Raw genomic sequence first — 21,795 nt, 5'->3', positions numbered from 1 at the left:
GTGCAGGTGACTCCAGCATCCCATCCTAGCATGGCTCATAGCAAGAATGATGAGAGCTGTAGTCCAGCTATATCTGCAGAGCCACAGGTTCCCTCATCCCTGTAAAGGAACAGCCATGCTGCTATTGGAAAATGTATTAGGGGCAGATGTGTATTGCAGCACTTGAGCTGCAGAAGCATGCAGCCTTCTAAGGCCAATATAAAAGCCAAACCTTCATGGCATGGTGTGACACTGTGGGGGGTAGAGGAGGGGTATCTATTATTTGTGAGCACCCGGGCCATGTTCTCATGAGTCAAACTATTATTAGCCACCAATTTAGAGGAATTTAAAAGAGGATTAGACAAAGGCTAGGAATGATGGAAGCTGTAGTCTACCTCTTACCCTATCCCTGATCTAGCACATTAAATTATATTTTTGCATCCATGAAAATATTTAGGTTTAAGGTAGCTCTATTCAGCTGCACAACTGCTGAACCAAACTTTAATTTCTTCTGGCAGTTTTGTGCCCAGTCCTGGGCAAAAGAAAACCACTTCCTGGAAGTAAACAAGGCAGTAGTCTCTCCCTATGCAGAGCTAGGTGTGTGCTGTGGTGTTCCCCACATGTACACCAGAGCTGCTGAAGTCAATGACTGCAGTCCAGCAGATTTATTTACGTATATCCATCCCCGTAACCATTTTGATTACTATTTGCTGATTTTTTTTCTATGTGTGTAGTCTAAGGGGCTAGCTACATGTCATGTGCAAATAAAGGCATTATTAATTCTGATGCTGCTGGGCTTTTTTAAAAAATAAAAACTGCTCTGTTTGAAACAGAAAAGCATCAGGGAGGTATGCTTAAACCCAGCTAGATGGGCAGGGTATAAATAATAAATTATTATTATTTTATTATTATAAACCTTTTGTCATCCAGCTGTTTCTTTGCTCCAGATGCCTCCCTCTCTCATCTGGCTTTGCCCCTGAAATTTAAAAAAAAAGGTGTTCCTAAGTTGAAGCATGCCTCCTGGAACAGATTTATTTTAAAAGCCACTCTCCTATACACATTTGCCTGTAACATGTATGTTAGCCTGTAAGCTCACCAAACTATTTTCCCGTTAAGTCAAATAGAACCTCATGCTGTTCCTACTCCTCTCCTTTTGCTCACTGTAGGAATAACACAGGAGAAAATCAATGAGACGCGAGCTGCGCCAGAACAGGCAATGGTTGATGATATTACAGAGATGATAGCAACAGGGCAAGATCTGAACAGGACCGATGCACAAGGTGCTACGCTGGTGAGCCATATTCTCACTGAATTATTATAAGAAGCTGGCTGCCTGCCTGCGTTTGGATGTAATTGGACTTGTAAATCTTCAACATTTCCTTTATTGCTTTTTTGCTGTGGATCTTCTTGAAATGACGGATGTTCAGGGTAGAGACAATTACTTTTTAAGAGGGCTGAAAGGAATTTCGGTTCCAGTGGTATATTATTTTTATATTAGCCCAATCAAATCTTTATTATTACGGTTGATGGCCAGCATTATGAAACCAGGATAAGAGAGTTATGTTGCTCTTATTTTAGTTATTTTTGTGTTTCGCCTTTTCACCAAGGAACTCAAGGTTTTCAATAGTTCTTCCCCCCTTTTTTTCTCACAACAACCATGTGAGGTGGGTAAGCCTGGGTGTGTGTTAAAATACAAGACATGAGAGCTCCATGTTCTTATGTCCCGAAGCTTCTATTTTTAGTTTTTAAAATTACTGCAAGGGTTTCCGTTTTGATTGGCCCTGCGGCAATAGAGGAAGGGTTGTATTTTCCACAGCGGGGCAAATAGCAGCTTTGCAGGAGGGGATTTAGATCAGGGGAATTTTGCAAGGAGGAAACAGTTAAAGCTCCCTCCCTCCCAAATCTGTAACTCTTCTCAGCTGTTTTTTTATTTTAAAAAAAACCTTCTGTACATTGGCCCTAGTATGAGCAGGCATTGACAACACACACTTGCCCCCTGCCAGAATACTTCCCACACTCTGGGCTGACCCACAGTCAGACATCTGGGCTCCTGCTTAACTATTTATCCCCCCCCCCCCCGTCACCTTTTTACAGCCTTCCTCCTAAGCAGCTCAGCTTGGTGTGCAATGAGGAGTTTATCTCACGACAGCGTCACTAAACCTCTCTGAGGGTTCACCTGAGAAGTGGTGACTAAATATACAGCACTTGTATATGCATTCCGCCGTAGGAATTGCTCCAAGGACATCCTTCTGACTGTAAAAAGCATCATGTCATCACTGACACAAAATGGGAGATTCTGATCGCTAACTACACCTGGTTTTGTTACTGTAGTTAGGGGTCAGGGATTAACACATCACACGAACTCTTCCAGATAGGAACAGTTTGAGAGTGTGTTGGGTGTGTGTGGGTCTCATCCCTTTTTGCTGTGGTCTTGGGTAACAAAACAGGTGGCTGCATAGTGTTCAGTGTGACTTAATTCTGCAAGTGAGCTTTAAATTGATTCTCACACTCATCAGTGCTTAGGAGAACAAAACCACGTTCATTTTTAATCTGGAATAAATACTGTGATGTTTAAGAGTAGGTTTGTATGTTAAGAGCTGCCACCACCGACTGCTGAAATGTGGCAGGTCAGGTGTCCTAAATGAAATTGGTGTTTGCAATTGCTGGTTCTCATCAAATGCACAGGTTGCTGCATTTTATTAATTTTAGCATTCCATGAGACAATTGCTAGTATTACTATCCCTCCTTCCCTCCAGAAGTGTGCCTGGCACCTTCACTGCATATTTCCATCATATGCTGAAGATGCATCTCTTTACCTTGGCCTTTGACACTTGAGATGCATATTTTTGGACCCACCCTGATCATAATTTGTTTTAAACCATTGTTTATATTGTATTTAAAAGTGCAGCAACCTTCACCAGGATCTTAAGAGTAAAGATCTGTTTGTTTGTTTGTTTGTTTGTTTGTTTGTTTGTTTGTTTGATAATATTAATATCCACTTCAGTGAGGCATTTTAATTCAGGAAAACAGTATGGCAACATAGCTTAGTTTGTAGAGCAGGAGACTCTTAATCTCAGGGCTGTGGGTTCGAGTCTCACGTTGGGCAGAAGATTCCTGCATTGCAGGGGGTTGGACTAGATGACCCTTGTGGTGCATTCCAACTCTGCAGTTCTGCAACTCTACAATTTTAAATCTTCCTCCCCAGTACTTGGCCCTGATCCAAATGGTGGTGGTTTGCGGGGGGGGGGGTGTTACTGCTACACAGCTGTTCCAAAAGAGGGGAAATGTGTTGGGAGATCCAGTTACATCTACTTTGGCCCTAAGATAAGTTGTTTCAGTAGCAAAATTGATAACGAAATTCTGTTTTGCACATCAAGCTCTGGCAAGGAATGCAAGGAGCTTCTCTAGCATAGCAATGCTCCGTTCACTTGGAGCCCCCTATTGGTTTTGTGGAGTTCTTTCTGTTTGGCTGTTAATGGTGGGCTATGGGTGAAATGGAAAGGTCGTGGGTATTGAATTTATATCAAGCTGGGCCAGTATTAGGAGCAAGAGCCATAAGGGTTGTGTCATTGTGGTGGAGCACACATTTGCCACACAGCTTCAGTTCCCAGCATCTCCAAGTAAGGCTGCAAGAGACCAGGCAGACCGATGATCTGACTTGATATATGGCAACTTTCTATGTGCTCAATGCCATACTTGGGGCAGTCTTGATTTTGTATTAGGCTCAGGTTATCTGAGCTTGGCAAAACATCTACAGCTAATAAAGAGAACCTGTGCAGGTTCAGTGCTAAGAAATTAAGAGGCAATTGCTAAGCATTTGCTTTGAGTTGGAAAGGAATGGGAGCTGCGGCAATCTTAAGAACTCTTAATTGCTGAAACAGATGCAAAGCTGAATGAGGTATTGGTACAAGGAGCAGGAGCCAGTTGAGAATGCAGCTTAGGTCTTTGGGATGCGCTTAATCCTTAAGGTCAGGCCCTAGATTGTTTCAGACTCAATATAAAAGGCATTGCCTTCTTCTCCTTCTCCTTCTCCTTCTCCTTCTCCTTCTCCTTCTCCTAGTTGCATATAGCTGCAGCCAATGGCTACCTGCATGCAGCAGAGATTCTTCTGGACCATGGAGCAAGGCTGGACCTCAAGGACTGGGATGGCTGGGAGCCCCTCCATGCTGCTGCCTTCTGGGGACACGTACGTGTTTTGTTTCCATCCTTTCAGAAGAGGGCAAACCAACTCATGAGAAGCAGTTCTTCAAAGACTTTTACCTACAATAGCTAAATAGAACCTCAATATCATTGGCTGGGGAGCAACCATGAAGAGAGCCTTATGTGAGCTTCCCTGCTGTGGGGAGACAAGATGCTGCAGGACTTGACTGGAGAGCCAGTGTGGTGTAGTGGTTAGGAGTGGTAGACTCGTAATCTGGGGAACCGGGTTTGCATCTCTGCTCCTCCACATGCAGCTGCTGGGTGACCTTGGTCTAGTCACACTTCTTTGAAGTCTCTCAGCCCCACTCACCTCAAGGAGTGTTTGTTGTGGGGGAGGAAGGGAAGCTTTGAGACTCCTTTGGGCAGTGATAAACGGGATATCAAATCCAAGCTCTCTTCTTGACAAGGCCTTCTCCTACCTGCCCTGGCCAGATTGAAGATGAAGTTCAAAACATATGGAGGGCACCAGGTTGGGGAAAGTTGAACTAGATGTTTTGGTCTGATTCAGCAGGGCTCTTCTTGCAATGCTAAATTCATCTGTATAAAAGACATGGCCCTAGTGTTCGGAGGACTAGTAAGAATTTTGCTTTCTTTCCTTTATTCCAGATGCATATGGCGGAGCTGTTGGTGTCTCATGGCGCAAGCTTGAGCGCCCGAACCACCATGGATGAGATGCCAATAGGTGAGCTGTAATTCTGCCTGCATTTGCACTTTCCATTCTTGGGCAAATGCATATCCTAGCTCCCCATCTGAATATCAGTCTTCTGGGGGCATGCTCTTTACACCTCCACCCCCCACAAATTGCTGGAGGAGGGGAAATCTGAACCCAAGACTGGTTTGTGCACATGAATAAAAGAAGCTCATGTTTTCTTTTCTCAGTCCTAGGTGTTGCTGGGCTTGGAGTACTAATAAAATTCAGTGTGTGATCTGGGGACTGCAGTTACCATGCAGTCTTTAGCTACACCATTGCAGGGCAGCTCAACTCAAGGGTTTGGTTTCTATTCCCTTTAGACCTCTGTGAAGAAGAAGAGTTTAAGGTTCTGCTCTTGGAGCTGAAGCATAAGCACGATGTCATCATGAAGTCTCAGATGAGGCACAAGTCCTCCTTGAGCAGAAGAACCTCCAGCACTGGAAGCAGAGGGTGAGTGAGCAGAGAAAAGCCATGTTGGCTAGATGTATATTTCCATGCCTTAGTGCTTGGCGAGTCTGAGCTTTGTAGCCACTTAGTGGGATTTCCAACTGTCTGCAGTTGACTTCTGTAAGCTTACTTTCAATAAATAAAAGCAGATTCAGTAAGAAAGGCAACATGGTAAATGCATGCCATGACTGCAAGATTTAACTGAGAATGTGGGCTTGTGGTGGGGACAATACTGATTTCCTACAACAGATATTTTAGGAGGAAATCCTACAGTGTGATTTATCGGGGGCTAAAATTAACCTTGGGATGCGGGTGGCGCTGTGGGTAAAAGCCTCAGCGCCTAGGGCTTGTCGATCGAAAGGTCGGCGGTTCGAATCCCCGCGGCGGGGTGCGCTCCCGTTGCTCAGTCCCAGCGCCTGCCAACCTAGCAGCTCGAAAGCACCTCCGGGTGCAAGTAGATAAATAGGGACCGCTTACTGGCGGGAAGGTAAACGGCGTTTCCGTGTGCTGCGCTGGCTCGCCAGAGCAGCGATATCACGCTGGCCACGTGACCCAGAAGTGTCTCCGGACAGCGCTGGCCCCCGGCCTCTTGAGTGAGATGGGCGCACAACCCTAGAGTCTGTCAAGACTGGCCCGTCTTGGTACCTTTACCTAAAATTAACCTTATCCTTATTATTATTTTATATTGCACTGTTACCAAAATGTGTTGTTTTACAGAAGAACATAAGCAAAAAAATATATCAGGTGGTTCTTGCTACCAAGACCTTACACAAAACAATTTTGTCTGTGTTAGTTTTGAAATATAGATAAATAAATAAAAAGGGAGGGAGAGGCATGGGTTACAAGAAATGAATCTGATCAAATGCAGTTGCATGCACTTCTGTACATGCTCTAAGTCCCTTGAACGCAGTGAGATTTTCTTAGGCCTGCATAGGATTGTGTTGTGTTGAATGTGAGAACTAAGGGGTTAAGGATTCTCAACCTTTTTATATACCTACAGTATATTGAGGGAAGACACACAGTTTGCTAGCATGGAACGAGAGCCACCTACTGACCATTTAGCATCATGGGAACTAATGCTTTAGTTATGAATTATGGAGCAATTACATGTCCTGGGCAAAAATACTATAGCAGATTTGCATATTTGCCTACTCACAATAATTTATGCAAGCATTTCAATGAATTCAGTTGCTGCTGAACCAAGGCACAAGTTGACAGATTTTAGGCTTGCGCATGGGATATTTTGAATTCTTTTTACTACTGTCCTGAGATTCACAAGCTGCAGTCTTATGTAAAAGATATACACTTCGGCCAATTAAAGAATTCTGAATTTGAGTAACAGAACTTAAAGGAGCTCACAGCCTTTCCATGCAGAACTCCACTCCTGGGCTCTTCATTTCAACAGGATAACTTAGGATGTAAGGGGAGTCATTTTGCTGCTGCTATTATTATTAAATATAACTGGGAGTCAGAATCCCTTGCTTATAACCTCCAGGTTGGATTACTGCAATATGCTATATGTGGGGCTGCCCTTGGCCCAGAAGCTGCAGCTAGTTCAAAATGCAGTGGCTTGGCTTCTCACTGGGGCAGCCTATCACCATCATGTTATGGTAATGCTGAAAGGATTGCACTCACTGCCAATAAGCTGCCGGGCTCAATTCAAGGTGTTTGTTCTTGTGTACAAAGCTCTATACAGCTTGGGATGAGGGCATCAAAAATATTGCCTCACCCCACCTTAGAAAAAACAACAACTTTGAGTCATGGCTGGGAAAGATGGGTGTGCTTAGTCCAAAGTGGCCTGGTGGGTCAATTTTTGAAGTCCCATAGGCCTAATCACTATTATTATTATTATTATTATTATTACTACTACTACTACTACTAATACTACGAAGAAAAAGAAGTACAAAGGGTGAAGGGTACTTTCCTTATTAACAAGACCTGAAGATGCTTATATGCAACTTATATGCAACTTGGTGAAATATTCTGAAGGGCTGTTCACACTGGGAATGTAGCTACAGAATGAAATATCCGCTCCACTTCAGTGATTATCCTCTTTACAATCCCTCTCCTCTGTCCTTTTTTTCTCAGGAAAGTGGTACGGAGGGCAAGCCTTTCTGACCGAACCAACCTTTACAGAAAGGAGTACGAGAAGGAGGCCATCATCTGGCAGCAAATAGAATCTTCAGAAGAACAGAGGACCTCTGGCTACAACGGTGACATCAGAGAGTCTTGCTCCAACCAAGAGAACACAGATCCAGTAAGGGGCAAAGTAATAACTAACTAATCCTTCTGTTGGAGTGAAGGTATTTCCAGTGCTCCAAAGTAGAGTGGAAGTTTCGTTATCCCCATAGCCTATGCTCCAGCGTGTGCTCATCTATCGCCTCATGCCGATCTCATGGGGTTGTCCCTCTCCTCCCCACCCCACCAATCGCAGAAGGTTTTGGATAACCTGACAAAAAGAATGGAAGCAGACTGCCCTGTGTCTGCTTATCGGCTTATGAATGTTTTCACAAGCCACAGGCTAGCCTAACATAGCAGGCATGCATAGCTCCTTGGTGCATGGAAATCAGTAAGCGTCAGTCAAATGATAAATGGTTAGTCTGTGAAGAATACAGAGGACATAAAGATTTGATTGACTATGAAATAATCTAAGGAAGGGAAATGATTGAAGAACAGATGTAGATGCAAGTAAGACAACTAAGAGACGTGTGGTGAATTCGGTGGAAATCTTTTATAATATTTTAACTAAGATTTATATATTGCAGTATTTGAAGCAAGAATTTGGTAATATTCCAGGTTATGAAAAGTATTTTTTCTTTTCTTTTCTCTTTTCTCTTTTTTCTTTATATCTTTTATTTTTTCCTTTTCTTTCTTTTTCTTTTTATTAGTTTTTATTTTGGAAAATATGTATATAAGTGTGTTTACAGTGTTATGTATTCTTTGTTTTTCTTTGTTTAATGTTTATTTTTTTGAAAAATGCAATTTATTTTTTTTTAAAAAAAGATAAATGGTTAGTCATGGCTGAGCCTTTTTCATTTTCTTTTCTGTTTCAGAACTCTCCAGCAGATTCACCCACAGTCCTTCCAGAGCTGGTAACCAAAAGCACGCAGTGTGACTCGGAAACCCTCCTCCAGAACGGGCTCAACTTATCCTCTGCCACTTACCAATACTCTATCCCTAATGGAGATGTTTGGAAAATGCATTCTGCCCTGGACAATGAGGCAGGCCAAGCACTGCCCTATGAGACCCCCGGAGTCCCTGACTCTCACCAGATCTGGGGGGGCTACAAAGAAAGGAGCCACCAAACCCTTGCGGAGCTGAAACGGCAGCGGGCAGCAGCGAAGCTTCTCAACCACCCCTTCATCAGCACACACTTTGGGAGCAACGGGGGCAGCACAGCTGAGAACGGGGGAGAAGCAAAAGAGCACCTCATTAGCTCCAGGACTCCTTCCTATACGTCCAATGGGACTTCAGTTTATTACACAGTGTCGAGCGGTGATCCACCTCTCTTAAAGTTCAAAGCTCCCATGGAAGAAATGGAGGAGAAGGTGCACGGGTGCTGCAGAATTTCCTGATCCGATTTCATTGCTAACCAGCTGAGATGCTAAGCTGGGTAGGCATGTTGCCTCCTCTGCTGAGTCTTGGTTGTTATCACTGCGGAACGGGAGAATCTGGATCAGTCATCTCAGGCCAGGCTGTCCCAGGCTTACTCATTTTTAGTACCTTACTTTGCTTTTGCAATTCCATTAAAAAATCAAGCAAGTGTAGGTGGCAGAGAGAAATCCAGGACAGCTCCTTATTGCATACTCTTGTCCACACACGAGAGAGAGAGAGAGATATCTCATTACATCCATGTGATTGCTAACCCCATCTCTATTTCTGAGCTTCTTGGGCCACCATGCTCCTGAAAAATGGCACTTTGGGAACAAACCCTCTCAACACATCCTTGGTGCACCATTACCAAAGGTATGCGATCCAAACCCGAGCACTTTTTCGAGCAGCGTAGGTGGACTGTTGAAGGACTCACTTTGCCTACACAAATGTGAGGTTTTTGCACACAGAAGACATATGCACTTTACTTCAACAACCAGTAGACTGTTCTGTGACAACACAGTTGGGACACTTAGCCATCCTGTTGCCAATTTTTTCGAGCCACCATTTCCTGTTGTGCTCTTTGTACAAACACAGAGAGTTGGATAGGTCTTCTCTGCAAGCGGCAACCCTGTTATAAATGGGTGGGATATTCTGAGCTCCTTAGAGGAGTGATACAGCTAAAGGGGATTAATGGTTCACACATAACCTCCATTGCAGTCCTTTCACTTAGTACTTGGGCATAATTTGACACATGGCTGGCAAATTCAACTTTAAGTTCATCATGTTTCATCAGATCAGCTGTGTTTGGATTTCCCCCCCAAACCACTGTTGGGGAAAGATTAGGGTGTAAGGGATTTTCTTCCATTTGTCTAAACATTATTTTTTGTCACTTGGACCGTTGTAATTGTATTTTTGGTTAGCCCATGCTTACTATGCCTAAGAGAGTATTTGAAATGGCTCTTGAACATTAAAGTTTGTGGCCTGTTTTGTTTTGGCAAAATCTTCCTGTTCTGCTGTGATTCTCATATCATCCTCTGATATTTGCAATTTCTGGCTTTTCTCAGCTATTCCTCAGCTATTTTAGTAACCAGGGTTACTAAAATAAGGTTTGGAAACACTCAGCTGTTTAAAAATATAGGCAGTACTGTACATTGAGAAAGATGCAGGGCCATCAATGAAAATTGCTGGGTTGAGTTCTCCTCTACCATAACATGCAGCAGTAACATTTATCCCATGTTGTGGTGTCATGGCATTGTGCATTACCTCACCTTACTCATTGACTGATGTGACTGCAGATGGGGAAACACTTCATGTCATGACATTGTGCAAGAAATAGCAGATCTTATGGAAAGACAGCCTCATATCATCTGTCTCGTGTAATTCTGCTCGCATGGGAAGCTCTTGACAGTGAACAAAAGCCATCACACAGCAATAAGAATATTAACCAAGGGCTGGAAGCAAATCCTGCGGCCAAATAACAATGCTGCTCATTTAAGGTCTTTAGCATGAGTAGCCTCTCCTTCGGCCACACCATTGTGCAAGAATGGGCATTCATCTTAAATTCCTCCAAACATCAGTTTATTTACTTCTGAAAGGCTGCTTAGTTTTGCATGTGCTGTGCAGTCTCATCTCTTAAAGATTAGACTCGGAATTCTTTCTCTGACAGCTCAAAGACCACGTCACTGCGGCATCCATTTTGAGAGTGAGGCCTAGCTTTTCCTTTATGGCAAAAACAATATACAATGCACAGCATAGCTATCTAAGATGGCTGACTTGCCGTCTCAACCTCTGCAGAATACAAAGCTGCTGCAGTGACATTGAAAGCAGTTTCCTTGGGATGTCGGTCACTGGAGGTTTGTGGTGGTGTCTTTGTGATGCATGGCTTTATAACACACATGCAGGTTGAGCATAAGATAAAAGGGCTCACATCATTAACACTCCAACAGAACTTGATTTCCTAATAGTTTATTTTGGGGGCAGCTTTTTTTTGTGGTTATGGGTCATCACAGTCATTGCTTTGGTTTCTCATCGAGTGAAATCAGGCCTTTGTATGTTCTTTGTCTTTGGTGACAAAGTTAGATTGGCTCCCTTCTTTCCTACTTGCTCCCAGCCAGAGGAAGTGACACGTAGCTCTTCCCTTCCAGAATTACTGATCCATTGAGACATCTCCTTAACCGAGTCGGGTCCTTGACCATTCTGCCAGGGCCATCAAGATAATCTTGAACAATCCTGTTTGTCACATCTACTTTCTTCTTATCCAACTCTATAAAGAACCATGAGGCTGTGAGGAATCCCAGCATCTTGGCTAGGCATCGCCACCCCAGAACATAGCAATATATGCTCCAGGTATAAACAGTGGAGGGAAAACAACTATAGCCACTTACTGCTATAGTATGGGCAGGATTCAACCAATGAGTCACAGTAGTGGAAGCCCGCAGAAAGACTCCCACTTGTGTAACAGGGCTTCCCCCACTTCCCTCCCCCGTGCCACCTGAAATTGGCTTGGAGGGTTGTGAGAACCTGCACAACACATGGGGGAGATCACTCCAGCTAGCAAGCTGAAACACTTGCCCTGATGGAATTATCTATCATAGCGCAACATTAAATTCCTCCATATATGTCCTGGGTCTGGGCCACATACCTGCCTAAACATGACGTGTAAATAAGCCTTGGTGTAAGAGAGAGTATAGAAGCAATAACAGTTATGGCTTTGCAAAGGGTATATCTCATTTAAGTGATTTTGTTGAGAATGCACCTCTGGAGCTAGAACTGAGAAAACTAGTAAAATAATCGAAGATTGCACACACAATGCAGTAAACTTGCAAAAACTCTTTCAGCTCAGTTAATCAGGTTCTGCTTAGTGCATTCTTTGCTTGTCCTCGCAGTATAATTTACACCACAGATTTTGAAAAAGAAGCCCCAATTAGTGCCCTCCAGATTTCATTGGGACTGTAACTTCCATCAAGCCCACTTAAACCACAAGCTGTAAACCCCTCTTTTCCCCCTTGATTCACCACTCTTAGTTTGTGCAAGGGAGACAAACTATAAGCCTGGATGTTCTGGGTAGCGTGGCAGCGGCGGCAGCAGAAGCTGACCAAAGTGATCACAACCTTCAGGCTGGGAATCCATGTTTGCTCATTCATTCTAAGCCGCAGTTCAGCTTAGCTGTATGTGCAAAACCGGGTTGTTGTCTTTCCTGTTATCAGATGGAAAAGCAGAAGTAGATATGCCCAAGGAATATGGGGGTAGTTTTTGAAGATACGAATAGTTCCTTAATTAACATCTTGAATGTGACAGATCACTTTAATGTTCAGTGTGTCTGTTCTGAACAGAAGTCTACTGTGCCCTCAACTGGAGAGTAATTGTTACTGCACATCATCTATTTTGCTGTCAGCTAGTGAATTACACAGTGCCATTTTCCTATAGATCCTTCATAACCTGTGTAACCTAAATAAATCTGGCAATTTCTGAAGGCACAGTTCTTTCCATAGTACGTTTCCGAGCACAATTCAAAGTGTTGGTGCTGACCTTTAAAGCCCTAAACGGCCTCGGTCCAGTATACCTGAAGGAGCTTCTCCACCCCCATCATTCTGCCCGGACACTGAGGTCCAGTGCTGAGGGCCTTCTGGTGGTTCCCTCGCTGCAAGAAGCCAAGTTGCAGGGAACCAGGCAGAGGGCCTTCTCGGCAGTGGCACCCACCCTATGGAACATCCTCCCACCAGATGTCAAAGAGAAAAACAACTAGCAGTCTTTTAGAAGACATCTGAAGGCAGCCCTATTTAGGGAAGCTTTTAATGTTTGACAGACTATTGTATTTTAATATTTTGTTGGAAGCCGCCCAGAGTGGCTGGGGAAACCCAGCGAGATGGACGGGGTATGAATAAATTATTATTATTATTATTATTATTATTATTATTATTATTATTATTTTATTTATTTCCAGGGCTTGTCCCACCATATCAGTGTGACAGAGAGCTGAAGGAAGAGGGAAGATCACCTTCATATATGTGTTTTGTATTACAGCTTACATTTCTAACATTTTTTTTTCAAAAATTGAAAATGATTCATTTTTTAAAAAAGTTGTACATAGGCTTGGACCAGTAGGCTACTTCTTCTGTCAGCCCCCACTTCTTGTACCTTTCCCTGACACTTGAGGATTTCCTGCATGTTGTCTGAAGTGCAGCATGGAATGTGTTCCTCTCAGGTGCCCAACCTGTGTACTTTGTTGTTGTTTTAAAGAAAGCAACCCGCACACCCGTTCCCTCCTTAGAGATCACACCTTCCTATGCTGCAGCGAAAATGTGTGTTACCACTAGGTAGCTCTGAGAACCACTAGGGGAAACCAAATCCCATAGTTTATCACCGTTCCAGGGTACTCATTCCAAATCCAGACTTGGCAAGCATCTGCTGAAAACTCACCCTAGTGATCATTTGTTTATTAATCACAACTGCATAATTACATGCAAAAGGAAACTTTATTATTTGCCATAAGCTGAAAGCACATATGAAGTTCACAACCCTGAGAGGTTGTGGTCGAAGATGCAACATCCTCCTGGACATCTTCAGGTGTATGAAAGCTGTTGTGATGTCGCACAATTTTCTCAGGATCAAATCACTTGCAGGCACTGTGACCTGTAAGATGTAAGTGCTAGTTGTATATGGAGACGTGAAGGATACGTAAACTTATTTATTGAGAGGGAAGGGAACTTGTCAATAGGAGAGCACTAGTATGAGGCCTTCCTAATGGGCATCAAATAACTTTATGGCTCTGTTCCATCTCTAGTCATTCACATCTCATAGCTCTGGATGTGGATTCCTACACAGTCATCATAGTGGGTCTCACATTAAGCAGCCACATCAGGTCACCCAAGGAATTCATTTGCTTCATTGGGGTGTGTGTCTGAAGAGTGTTATGGTTATGCTCTTCTTGTTTAAGGTTTTTGGTAGATGGAAATGTTGAAGATGTAAGTGGCTTCCAGTCTTATGAAGAACTGCTCTGCTTAGTGTTTGGCAACAGTTCCATGAGACTTAAAGTTGCTTTTGAACTCCTGACAAGACAAACGTTCCCAAGAGTTATTCTTGTAATGAAGCTTCTTGTCATCTTATGCTTCTCTCCCTCTTTCTCAGGGTTTTTCAGATTTGCACCTAACATTTCCAAAATCCTGGTCTTGGGTAAAACAACAGATAAAGTCTATAATAGTATCCTTACTTTAGAGCAGTGTTGCTTCATAATGGAGAGTTAAGAAAAGCAGTCCATTATGTTATATAGCTGTGGGATTTTCTTGATGGTTTTCCTACAAAGTATTAACAAAAGATGCTTTCGGTGCATCTGATGTGGAAAGTATAGATCTCTTTTCATTCATTTGAGTTTATTTGCATAATGGTGGCTTGCACAGGTTGAGCCTTGGGTTACAACCCTTAAATTCTTCTCTAGAGCAATCCAGTGAATGTTAATGAGGCTATTCTGGAAGAAGTAGGTATGAGGATTACAGTCTTGATTTCTACACATTTTTTTGTGCTCACCTGAAGATTATACTGTCCTTCAAGGCCTACACTCAAGGGAGTATACAAAATATTGCTACAGGAGAATTGCAATCCTTCAAGATAGTGACAGAGTTAGATGTTAACATAGCTCACATCTAAAAATTCAACTTTTCCAGGTTTTGACTGGAAAGGAAGGAAGGAAGCTGAATACGGAGTAAGTCCCGTAAATGTTATCCAGGGAAGATAAGCTACTGCACATTCAGGAAATAACTGTTTCATCAGCCCTTTGCAATAACTTGACTCTGTGGATCTCTATAAATGATGTACAAACAAAGAATGAGATAGTTTATGTGGTGGGGCCACAGGGCATGGGCGGTCTTGGCAGGGGAAATACACCTGTATATTACATTAGCAGCATTGTGTACAAAAATGTCATTTTGGCACACAGAATCTAATATAACTTTTAAAATAAGGATGATTTGATATTTTATGGAATCAACTTCATATTGCTGTAATGTATGTATGAAAAGATGTGGTTCCTTAACTGTTGAAACAAGTATATAAAATCTAAAACTGTCTGCAAGTATGATGACAAAACAGTATATGTGTGACAGTATTAGTTTCTGACTTTGGTGTCTTAACAGAACAATTTTTAATTTAAAAACTATTAAATTACTTTTAAGAACAAGATAGAAGTTGAGTGTTGCGTCCTTGTGCCGAGTTAAAACACTATATAAGAAATACTTGCCCTCTCAGATTGGCTTTTCATTATGCTGAAAGATGCCTACATATATACAGCTATTCCTGAAGGATGGGGAGCATCTGGCAACAGGTGTAGGTCAAAACTGGTCCAGGGCCAAAAGATGCTTTACTAGACAGCCGTCCCTTGCAGTGCAGGGGTTTCTCATGAAGGGTAACTGCACGTCACAGCTCTTGACAGTGGGTTACATCAGGTAGTGATTATTGGCACTGGAACAAGTATATCCCTGCTCTCTGTGAAATTTTGGAGCATGTGGTTTAAGGCCAAGCTGGACATGGGATTAAGTGCATCTTTGCATTTAACATGCATGTTATTTTAAAATGTAAATTGATAGTTAACAGGTATGCAGGGGGCAAGGAGGAAGACTTTAACCCTATTGCTCTTCTGCCAAGATCCTGATTAAAATTGGGGCCTACTCCAGTCTGACTTGACCCCACCCCTGAGCCAATGGACACACAGTTTGCGGTGTGGGAAGGAAGAAGCAGTATTGGAAACAAATAAAATGCACAGTGCTGCTGTACATAACAAGGAACAGCTAGTGCGTACTAATGTTGAAATGGTATTTGTGCTGAATATTGGATATCCACAGGGGACAGGGCAAGTATGTGTGGAAGCGGGGAATACAGTATGCAGGTTGCCCATGCCCATCCTGGCTTCGAAACAGTCAGGAAGTGGTCCTCTGATAGCATAGAGGCTTGTGGAAGGAGGAGCAGGGCAGAGTTCTCCCGTGAACTATGTGCAAGGCTGGTTTCTGCAACGGAGCAATCCAAATGAGTGAGCTAATTCCACGGGCGAAGCTGACGCACCCTGCAAAAGAATGTTCGCAGCATCCATTGCAAAACGTGCTTCCTATTATTCATTGCCATCTGAACTTTCCCATCCAAATCGCAAAACCTCTGTTCATGGCTTGCTGCATAACAGCCCCGTCTCTGAGAAGGATCACTCAGATTTTCAGCTGGAAAACATGCTAGCAAAGAGGTGCGGCCTAGTTCTGCAAAAAGACCATGTCCGACCAGGGACCCTAGGTGAGCAAAAGTATGTTATGCTACATAACTGGATGGGGAACTGCACGTAGAAATAATGCTGGTTGTGTGTGGTTCCTCATTTTCCAGTGGCTGGGGCTGCATGTGTCGAGAACCTTCAGAAAGCTGCAGTTACGCCTACATGTGTTCATGGAAGAAACTGCCCTACCAGTCACAGCACAAAGCATGCTTTGGCGCTAGCCACATCTGTGCCCAGAGAATGAAAGCACATGCCCCACTTCTACTGCAGAAGCTAAGGAGGTTTGTTGATAGGAGATCACCCGGGAACCATTTGGAAGCTGCTGTGAGCTCCTTGGTGATAGGATAGGGTATAACAAGAATAATTAAACGCAACACCAGCAACCTATACACACAATGAGAAAAGGGGGTACTATAGCTGTTGCAACAGGGACAACTATACTAAGGTTACCAGATTTTTTTTCCAATGAATCCGGGGACACTTCAAACAAAGAAACAAACAAATAAACAAATTACATTCAGGACGTTGATGCTGCAGCGAAGGCAGAGGGGCAGCCGCCGCCTTGACCTCAATCACCTTTGAGGCTTCTATCTCCTTTATCCATGAGCCTGGGCAGCCCATGAGTTGTTGGTTCTTCGGTGGTGGTGGTGAAGCAGTGCACAGTGGGTCAGGCATGGAAGGCGGAGGAGGGTTGAGAGCAGTGGTGGCGGCGAAGCTCGGGCAGCGCGATGCCTCCCTTCCCATCGGAGCAGCCCTGATCCCTTTTCTACTTGTGTGCAAGCAGGAGGGGGTGGGGATCTCTCAGGCAGTGCGACGCCTCTCTTCCCATTGGAGCAGCCCCAATCCCATTCCTACTTGCGTGCACGTAGGAGGGGGGCGGGGATCCCTCAGCTGGGAAGGGAGGTTTCCCGATGCCTAACTGAGAGATCCCTGCCCCCTCCTGGGGCGGGGATCTCTCAGCTGTGAAGGGAGGCTTCACGCTGCCTATCAGAGCCTGCATGCAAGCAGGAGGGGGCAGGGATCTCTCAGTTAGGCATCGGGAAACCTCCCTTCACAGCTGAGAGATCCCCGCCCCACTCCTGCTTTCATGCAAGTAGGAGTTGGGAGGCTGCTCCGATAGGCAGCATGAAGCCTCCCTTCACAGCTTAGTTGCTGGGGTCAGGGAAGGTGAAGGCAGCCCGGAAGCTGCATCTTAGAGTCTCTGCACCACCATCATATGGGGACTTCCAAGCAGCTCCTGCAGCCAGACAGAGCCAACTGCTCCAGGCTGCTGAGACTGCCGCTGCTGCATTTCCCAGGGACATTAGGTGAAATCCGGGGACATTCTGGGGATGGAATTTGTCCTGGGACTTATTTTCAAATCCGGGGACTGTCCCCGGAAAATGGGGACATCTGGTAACCCTAAACTATACAGCATTTGCTTTTGTGTGACTTTGGTTGTCATTTACCTCTCCCTGGTGGTAAATTTGGTGTATTGCATTTATTTGAAGCAACTGAATATCATGCTGAAGCATATCCAACACCTTGGCAGATCTGCTTGCCTTCACTTCCTGCCCTGCTGGTATGTGAACAGCAGTGTTAAACCTATTGCTGGGGGCAGTGTGCTGTCATGCATAGTTCACATACAAATCACTGAGGCACATGTTCCCGCTTCCCCTGCGTAGCAGCTTTTTGTGAACCTGGTCAGGGACGTAGATTAGCATTTAATCTGGCTTCTACTCCTATTTAAATAGCCATGATCGGATTGAGATCCAAGCAATCTTAAAGACTGCTGCATGGCTTACTTACTAAACACCCTACAATGAAATATTATACTGGAAGAGAATGTAATTGGGGAGGTCCATGGCTCAGGGGTCAAGGTTTGCATGCAAGGGTCTCTAGGTAGGACTGGCCTGAAAGCGTCCCAACCATTTAGTGTCAACAATACTGAAGTAGGTGGACCAGTGGTGTGGCTTGAAGCAGCTTCCTATGTAATTTTTTTTTAAAAAGTCATTTTTGTCTTCCTTGTGTTGGACAGATCCGTTTTGGGGAAAATGCACCTGAAGAACAAAGTTACATGGAGATGACAGAGATGATATTCTAGAGTGGGGATGGATATTTTAGTGTCCCCGTCCCCCCAAGTAATTGCTGGACTGAAGCTGCCATCATTCCTGACCACTGGCTATGTTGGCTGATGGGAGGCTGGAGTCCAGCTACATCTCAAGACCAGCTCGTTGGTTATGGGATACATCTAAGAATTCTTAAATGGCTCAAGGGTGAACTCTTTAAAAAATATGTAGCTGATCATCACCCATTAGTGAAAGTAGGAAATATAATGCCTTATTTCATTTTTAAAAACATACGCAAGGGAAGCTGGGAAATAAGCCTTGGCTATGTTGGTGAAAAGCATAATAAAGAGAAGCAAGTCCGGCTGAGCAAGAACCAGCTTCTCCTCTGAAAAGGGAAGTCCTTTTAAACTTCTTTCAGAGTGTCATTCAAACACATGGAAAGGGCTTTTTGGTAAGTATTAGATATCAGGACTTTTCCCACAACAGAGGGAAGTAAGCAACATGGGCCTCAAGGCTCTCTGTTTGGATGGGTGCTGCTTATCTTGCTCATAAAATTATTTGCAGTCAGGGATGACAGAATATGACCATGTTTTCAGGCAACACTAGATTATTCAGGATGGTGAAAAGCAAGGTGGAATGCAAGTGCTCCAAAGGCAATCTTGCCACACTGGGGAAATGAGAAACAAAGTGGCACATGTGGTATAATGTAAGTAACTGCAAAACAGCCTTTGTTCCTGGTGCCCTCCAGATGTTTTGGACCAAAACTCCCATCAGCCCCAGTGAGGATGGACTAAGACCTGGGTTCAAACCCTTTGGCCGATCACCATTCCTCAGCCCAACCTACCTCACAGGGTTGTTGTGAAGATAAAATAGAATGGGGGAGAGAGAGCCTTGAACTCCTCACAGGAAAGGTGGGGTACAAGTGTATAGCTAAATGTGAGAGGTACACAAGAATTTGGGGCTCTTACAGCCCACAAGCTCACTAATTCCTACTGTACCACCCATGCTCTGTCCAAGGCCACCCCAGTCCTAAAACAAGATCTTCCACATCTGTGATCTCTCCTTCCAGATCAATCATGTAGCAAGGCATTATGCATGCTAATCAGTGTGTGCTACAAGCAAAGACCAGAAAAAAACAAGTTGTGCCATGCCAAAGATGCCCACAGAACAGCTGTGGATGACTGTAGCAAGCATACCATGGAGAGCAAAGAAAGCATTCTTTCATCGCCCGCTATTTTTCTTCGTGCTCTCTGAGCATTCCTGTGTATATATACACACATGCTGAAGCGCATAACCTTCCATGGCTTTGGGAAAGACAGGAAGAACTCGGAGCCCTGGCCTTTCTCTTGATTAGAATTTGCTTTCTGCCTAGTGCATAAGTACTCAGAAGTGGCTTGTGCAAGTGTGCATCCATCCTGTGCTTCCAGATTGCCATCAGTAGGCTGGAGCTGAAGAGTCTGCTTCGTTTGCCAGCAATCACTGCTCTGTGAGATGGCTAAAAATAAGCAGATAGGCCTGTGTATGCAATGCAGACTCTATGGTTGCAGAGCAAAGGTCTCAGGGTCCTGCAAAGGGCAGTGATACTGTCAGATCACGCTCACCCAAGCTGTCAAAGACAGCCCCTAATGGTATTGGAAGTGCTTCACCACCAGCTTCTTTTCTGTCCACCATGGACAGCAAAGGAAGATCTTTCTAAGATCTCCACAAACACAAGATCATCCCCAAGCGTCCTGCTGGAGTTGCCCTGAAACCTCTAGGTATAGGGCGGTATTTCAAGAAACAATAAAAACACAAAAACAAGAAACAATCAAAAATAATGTTTATAGCAATGACCCACCAACAGCATCCTGGTATACAAGGAGAAGCTAAAGTCAATTCCTAGTTCCTTCTCAGGAGTTCCTCCTATATTCATTCACAGAGGCAGTTTAAAAATAGATTTATTCCATCAATAAATGAATGAATGTAACTTGGGTTTGAATGGTGGACCACCATAAAGCAGAGGCCCAGAGCACCAGTAATTGTAGCCCGTCAGCTGCTATTGATTGATGCCCCATCCAGAAGTCAACTTGTGTGCAACATACATCCACGTGATGCGCCGGTCCCTATCAGCCAGACTGGAAACTAGAACAGACAATATACTTCAGAAATAAATAAAAAAATTGACAATATTGCATGCAAAAAGAATTAAGGCAGAGCAAAGTTGTAGAGCATTTGCTCTGCATGCAAAAGGCTCCCAGGATCAATCCCTGTTTTCTCCTGGCAGAGCTGGAAGAGAACCCTGGAGAACCCAGCTGTCGGTCAGTGTTGGGCAGGTGTGGGGAACCTTTGCCCCTCCGAAGGGCTATGCTTGCTAGGACTGATGGGAGTTGTAGTTCAGCAAAGGTTCTCCTCTGCTGGACTGAGCTAGATGGACAAATGGCCTGACTACTGTATGAAGTAGCCTCCTGTTTCTAAAGCTGGGGGAAGTAAATCAGAACCTCCAGATTAAAACACATAAATACATAATAACCATCACATCTTGAAAAGATTAGGGGGTAGGGTTGTGGCACCTTAAAGATATATTGTGGCATAATGCCACAAAAGTAAGTCCTGCTACCTTCAGAGGTCTTTAAAAGGTAAAGGGACCCTTGACCATTAGGTTCAGTTGTGGCCGACTCTGGGGTTGCGCCGCTCATCTCGCTTTATTGGCCGAGGGAGCCGGCGTACAGCTTCCAGGTCATGTGGCCAGCATGGCTAAGCCGCTTCTAGTGAACCAGAGCAGCACACGGAAATGCCGTTACCTTCCCGCTGGAGCGGTACCTATTTATCTACTTCCACTTTGATGTGCTTTCGAACTCTTAGGTTGGCAGGAGCAGGGACGGAGCAACGGGAGCTCTTTAGTCCCTGATAAATTCATTGCCGGCCAAGCTAGAAATCCTACACATACTTACCAGGCGGTAAACCACACCGAAGGCAGGGGGGCTTACTTGTGAGTAAACATATACAGGATTGCGCTGTAATATGTTTGTCTCCAAGTTGTCCAAAACCTCTTTCAGTGTGAATTTGCCGCAGTCCTGACCCTACTTACCTGGGAGTAAACCCCATAGAATTAAACAGGGCTTAGGTCAAAGTAAACATCGGCTGCAACTCGGCTGGCGGTCTACTTGCTTTGCCGATAGAGAAAAGCGCTCAAGCAAGGACGCAGCCTCAAAGCTTGAGATTATTATTATTATTATCAGCCTCCATCTCCGGCGGGATCCAGGTGACGCCGCAGTTTGCCTTATACCTACCTGATCGCAGTGCAGGAGCGGTTACCCGTCTGAGCTCAGTTCCCACCGCGCCCAAGCTCCGGGCGAAATGAATGGATACATGTTGCGCCTAAGAACTTACGGGAGGCAGAAACTGCTACAGCCCCCGAAATCCTCCCCCTCTTCGCCACGCGATTGGCGAAAGGTCTTCAAACGCAGCCAACCAGAGACTCGCTTTCGCACCTGCAGCCAATAGCAGAGGCGCGGGGACGAGTTTAGTTTCAAACTCCCTATAAAAGGCGCCGTCGTGTTTTGCATCCTCTTAGTCCCCCGGGAGCGCGTCGTGGTTTTTGTTTAAAGAGG

At 44.3% G+C, this 21,795-nt stretch overlaps 1 protein-coding gene and 1 long non-coding RNA gene across 9 annotated transcripts in view; one reads left to right on the top strand and one right to left on the bottom strand.

The window, feature by feature from the left end:
* PPP1R16B (protein phosphatase 1 regulatory subunit 16B) overlaps window positions 1–9,911 on the top strand; it is a 111,335-nt gene extending 101,424 nt beyond the window's left edge. For all 7 annotated transcript variants that reach the window (XM_083446925.1, XM_083446926.1, XM_083446929.1 and 4 more), the window contains 6 exons: window positions 1,146–1,270; window positions 4,040–4,165; window positions 4,786–4,861; window positions 5,191–5,320; window positions 7,406–7,574; window positions 8,371–9,911. In XM_083446925.1, coding sequence (XP_083303051.1) covers window positions 1,146–1,270; window positions 4,040–4,165; window positions 4,786–4,861; window positions 5,191–5,320; window positions 7,406–7,574; window positions 8,371–8,892 — 1,148 coding nt within the window. In that variant the 3' untranslated portion in view covers window positions 8,893–9,911. The remainder of the gene's footprint in view (window positions 1–1,145; window positions 1,271–4,039; window positions 4,166–4,785; window positions 4,862–5,190; window positions 5,321–7,405; window positions 7,575–8,370) is intronic.
* A 10,216-nt stretch (window positions 9,912–20,127) lies between these two features.
* Window positions 20,128–21,651, bottom strand: LOC310680470. Of its 2 annotated transcripts, none has more exons than XR_014512797.1 (2): window positions 21,575–21,651; window positions 20,128–20,326 (listed from the first exon to the last, which is right to left on the bottom strand). It is a non-coding gene; the product is annotated as an uncharacterized lncRNA (long non-coding RNA). The 2 variants fall into 2 exon arrangements; XR_014512798.1 differs by lacking the exon at window positions 21,575–21,651 and adding an exon at window positions 21,475–21,562.
* Window positions 21,652–21,795: the final 144 nt, after the last annotated feature.

Source organism: Podarcis tiliguerta (genome assembly GCF_965153285.1).
Source record: "Podarcis tiliguerta genome assembly, chromosome: 6".
Classification (NCBI taxonomy): domain Eukaryota; kingdom Metazoa; phylum Chordata; class Lepidosauria; order Squamata; family Lacertidae; genus Podarcis; species Podarcis tiliguerta.
This window is presented reverse-complemented; position numbering and strand designations above follow the sequence as displayed.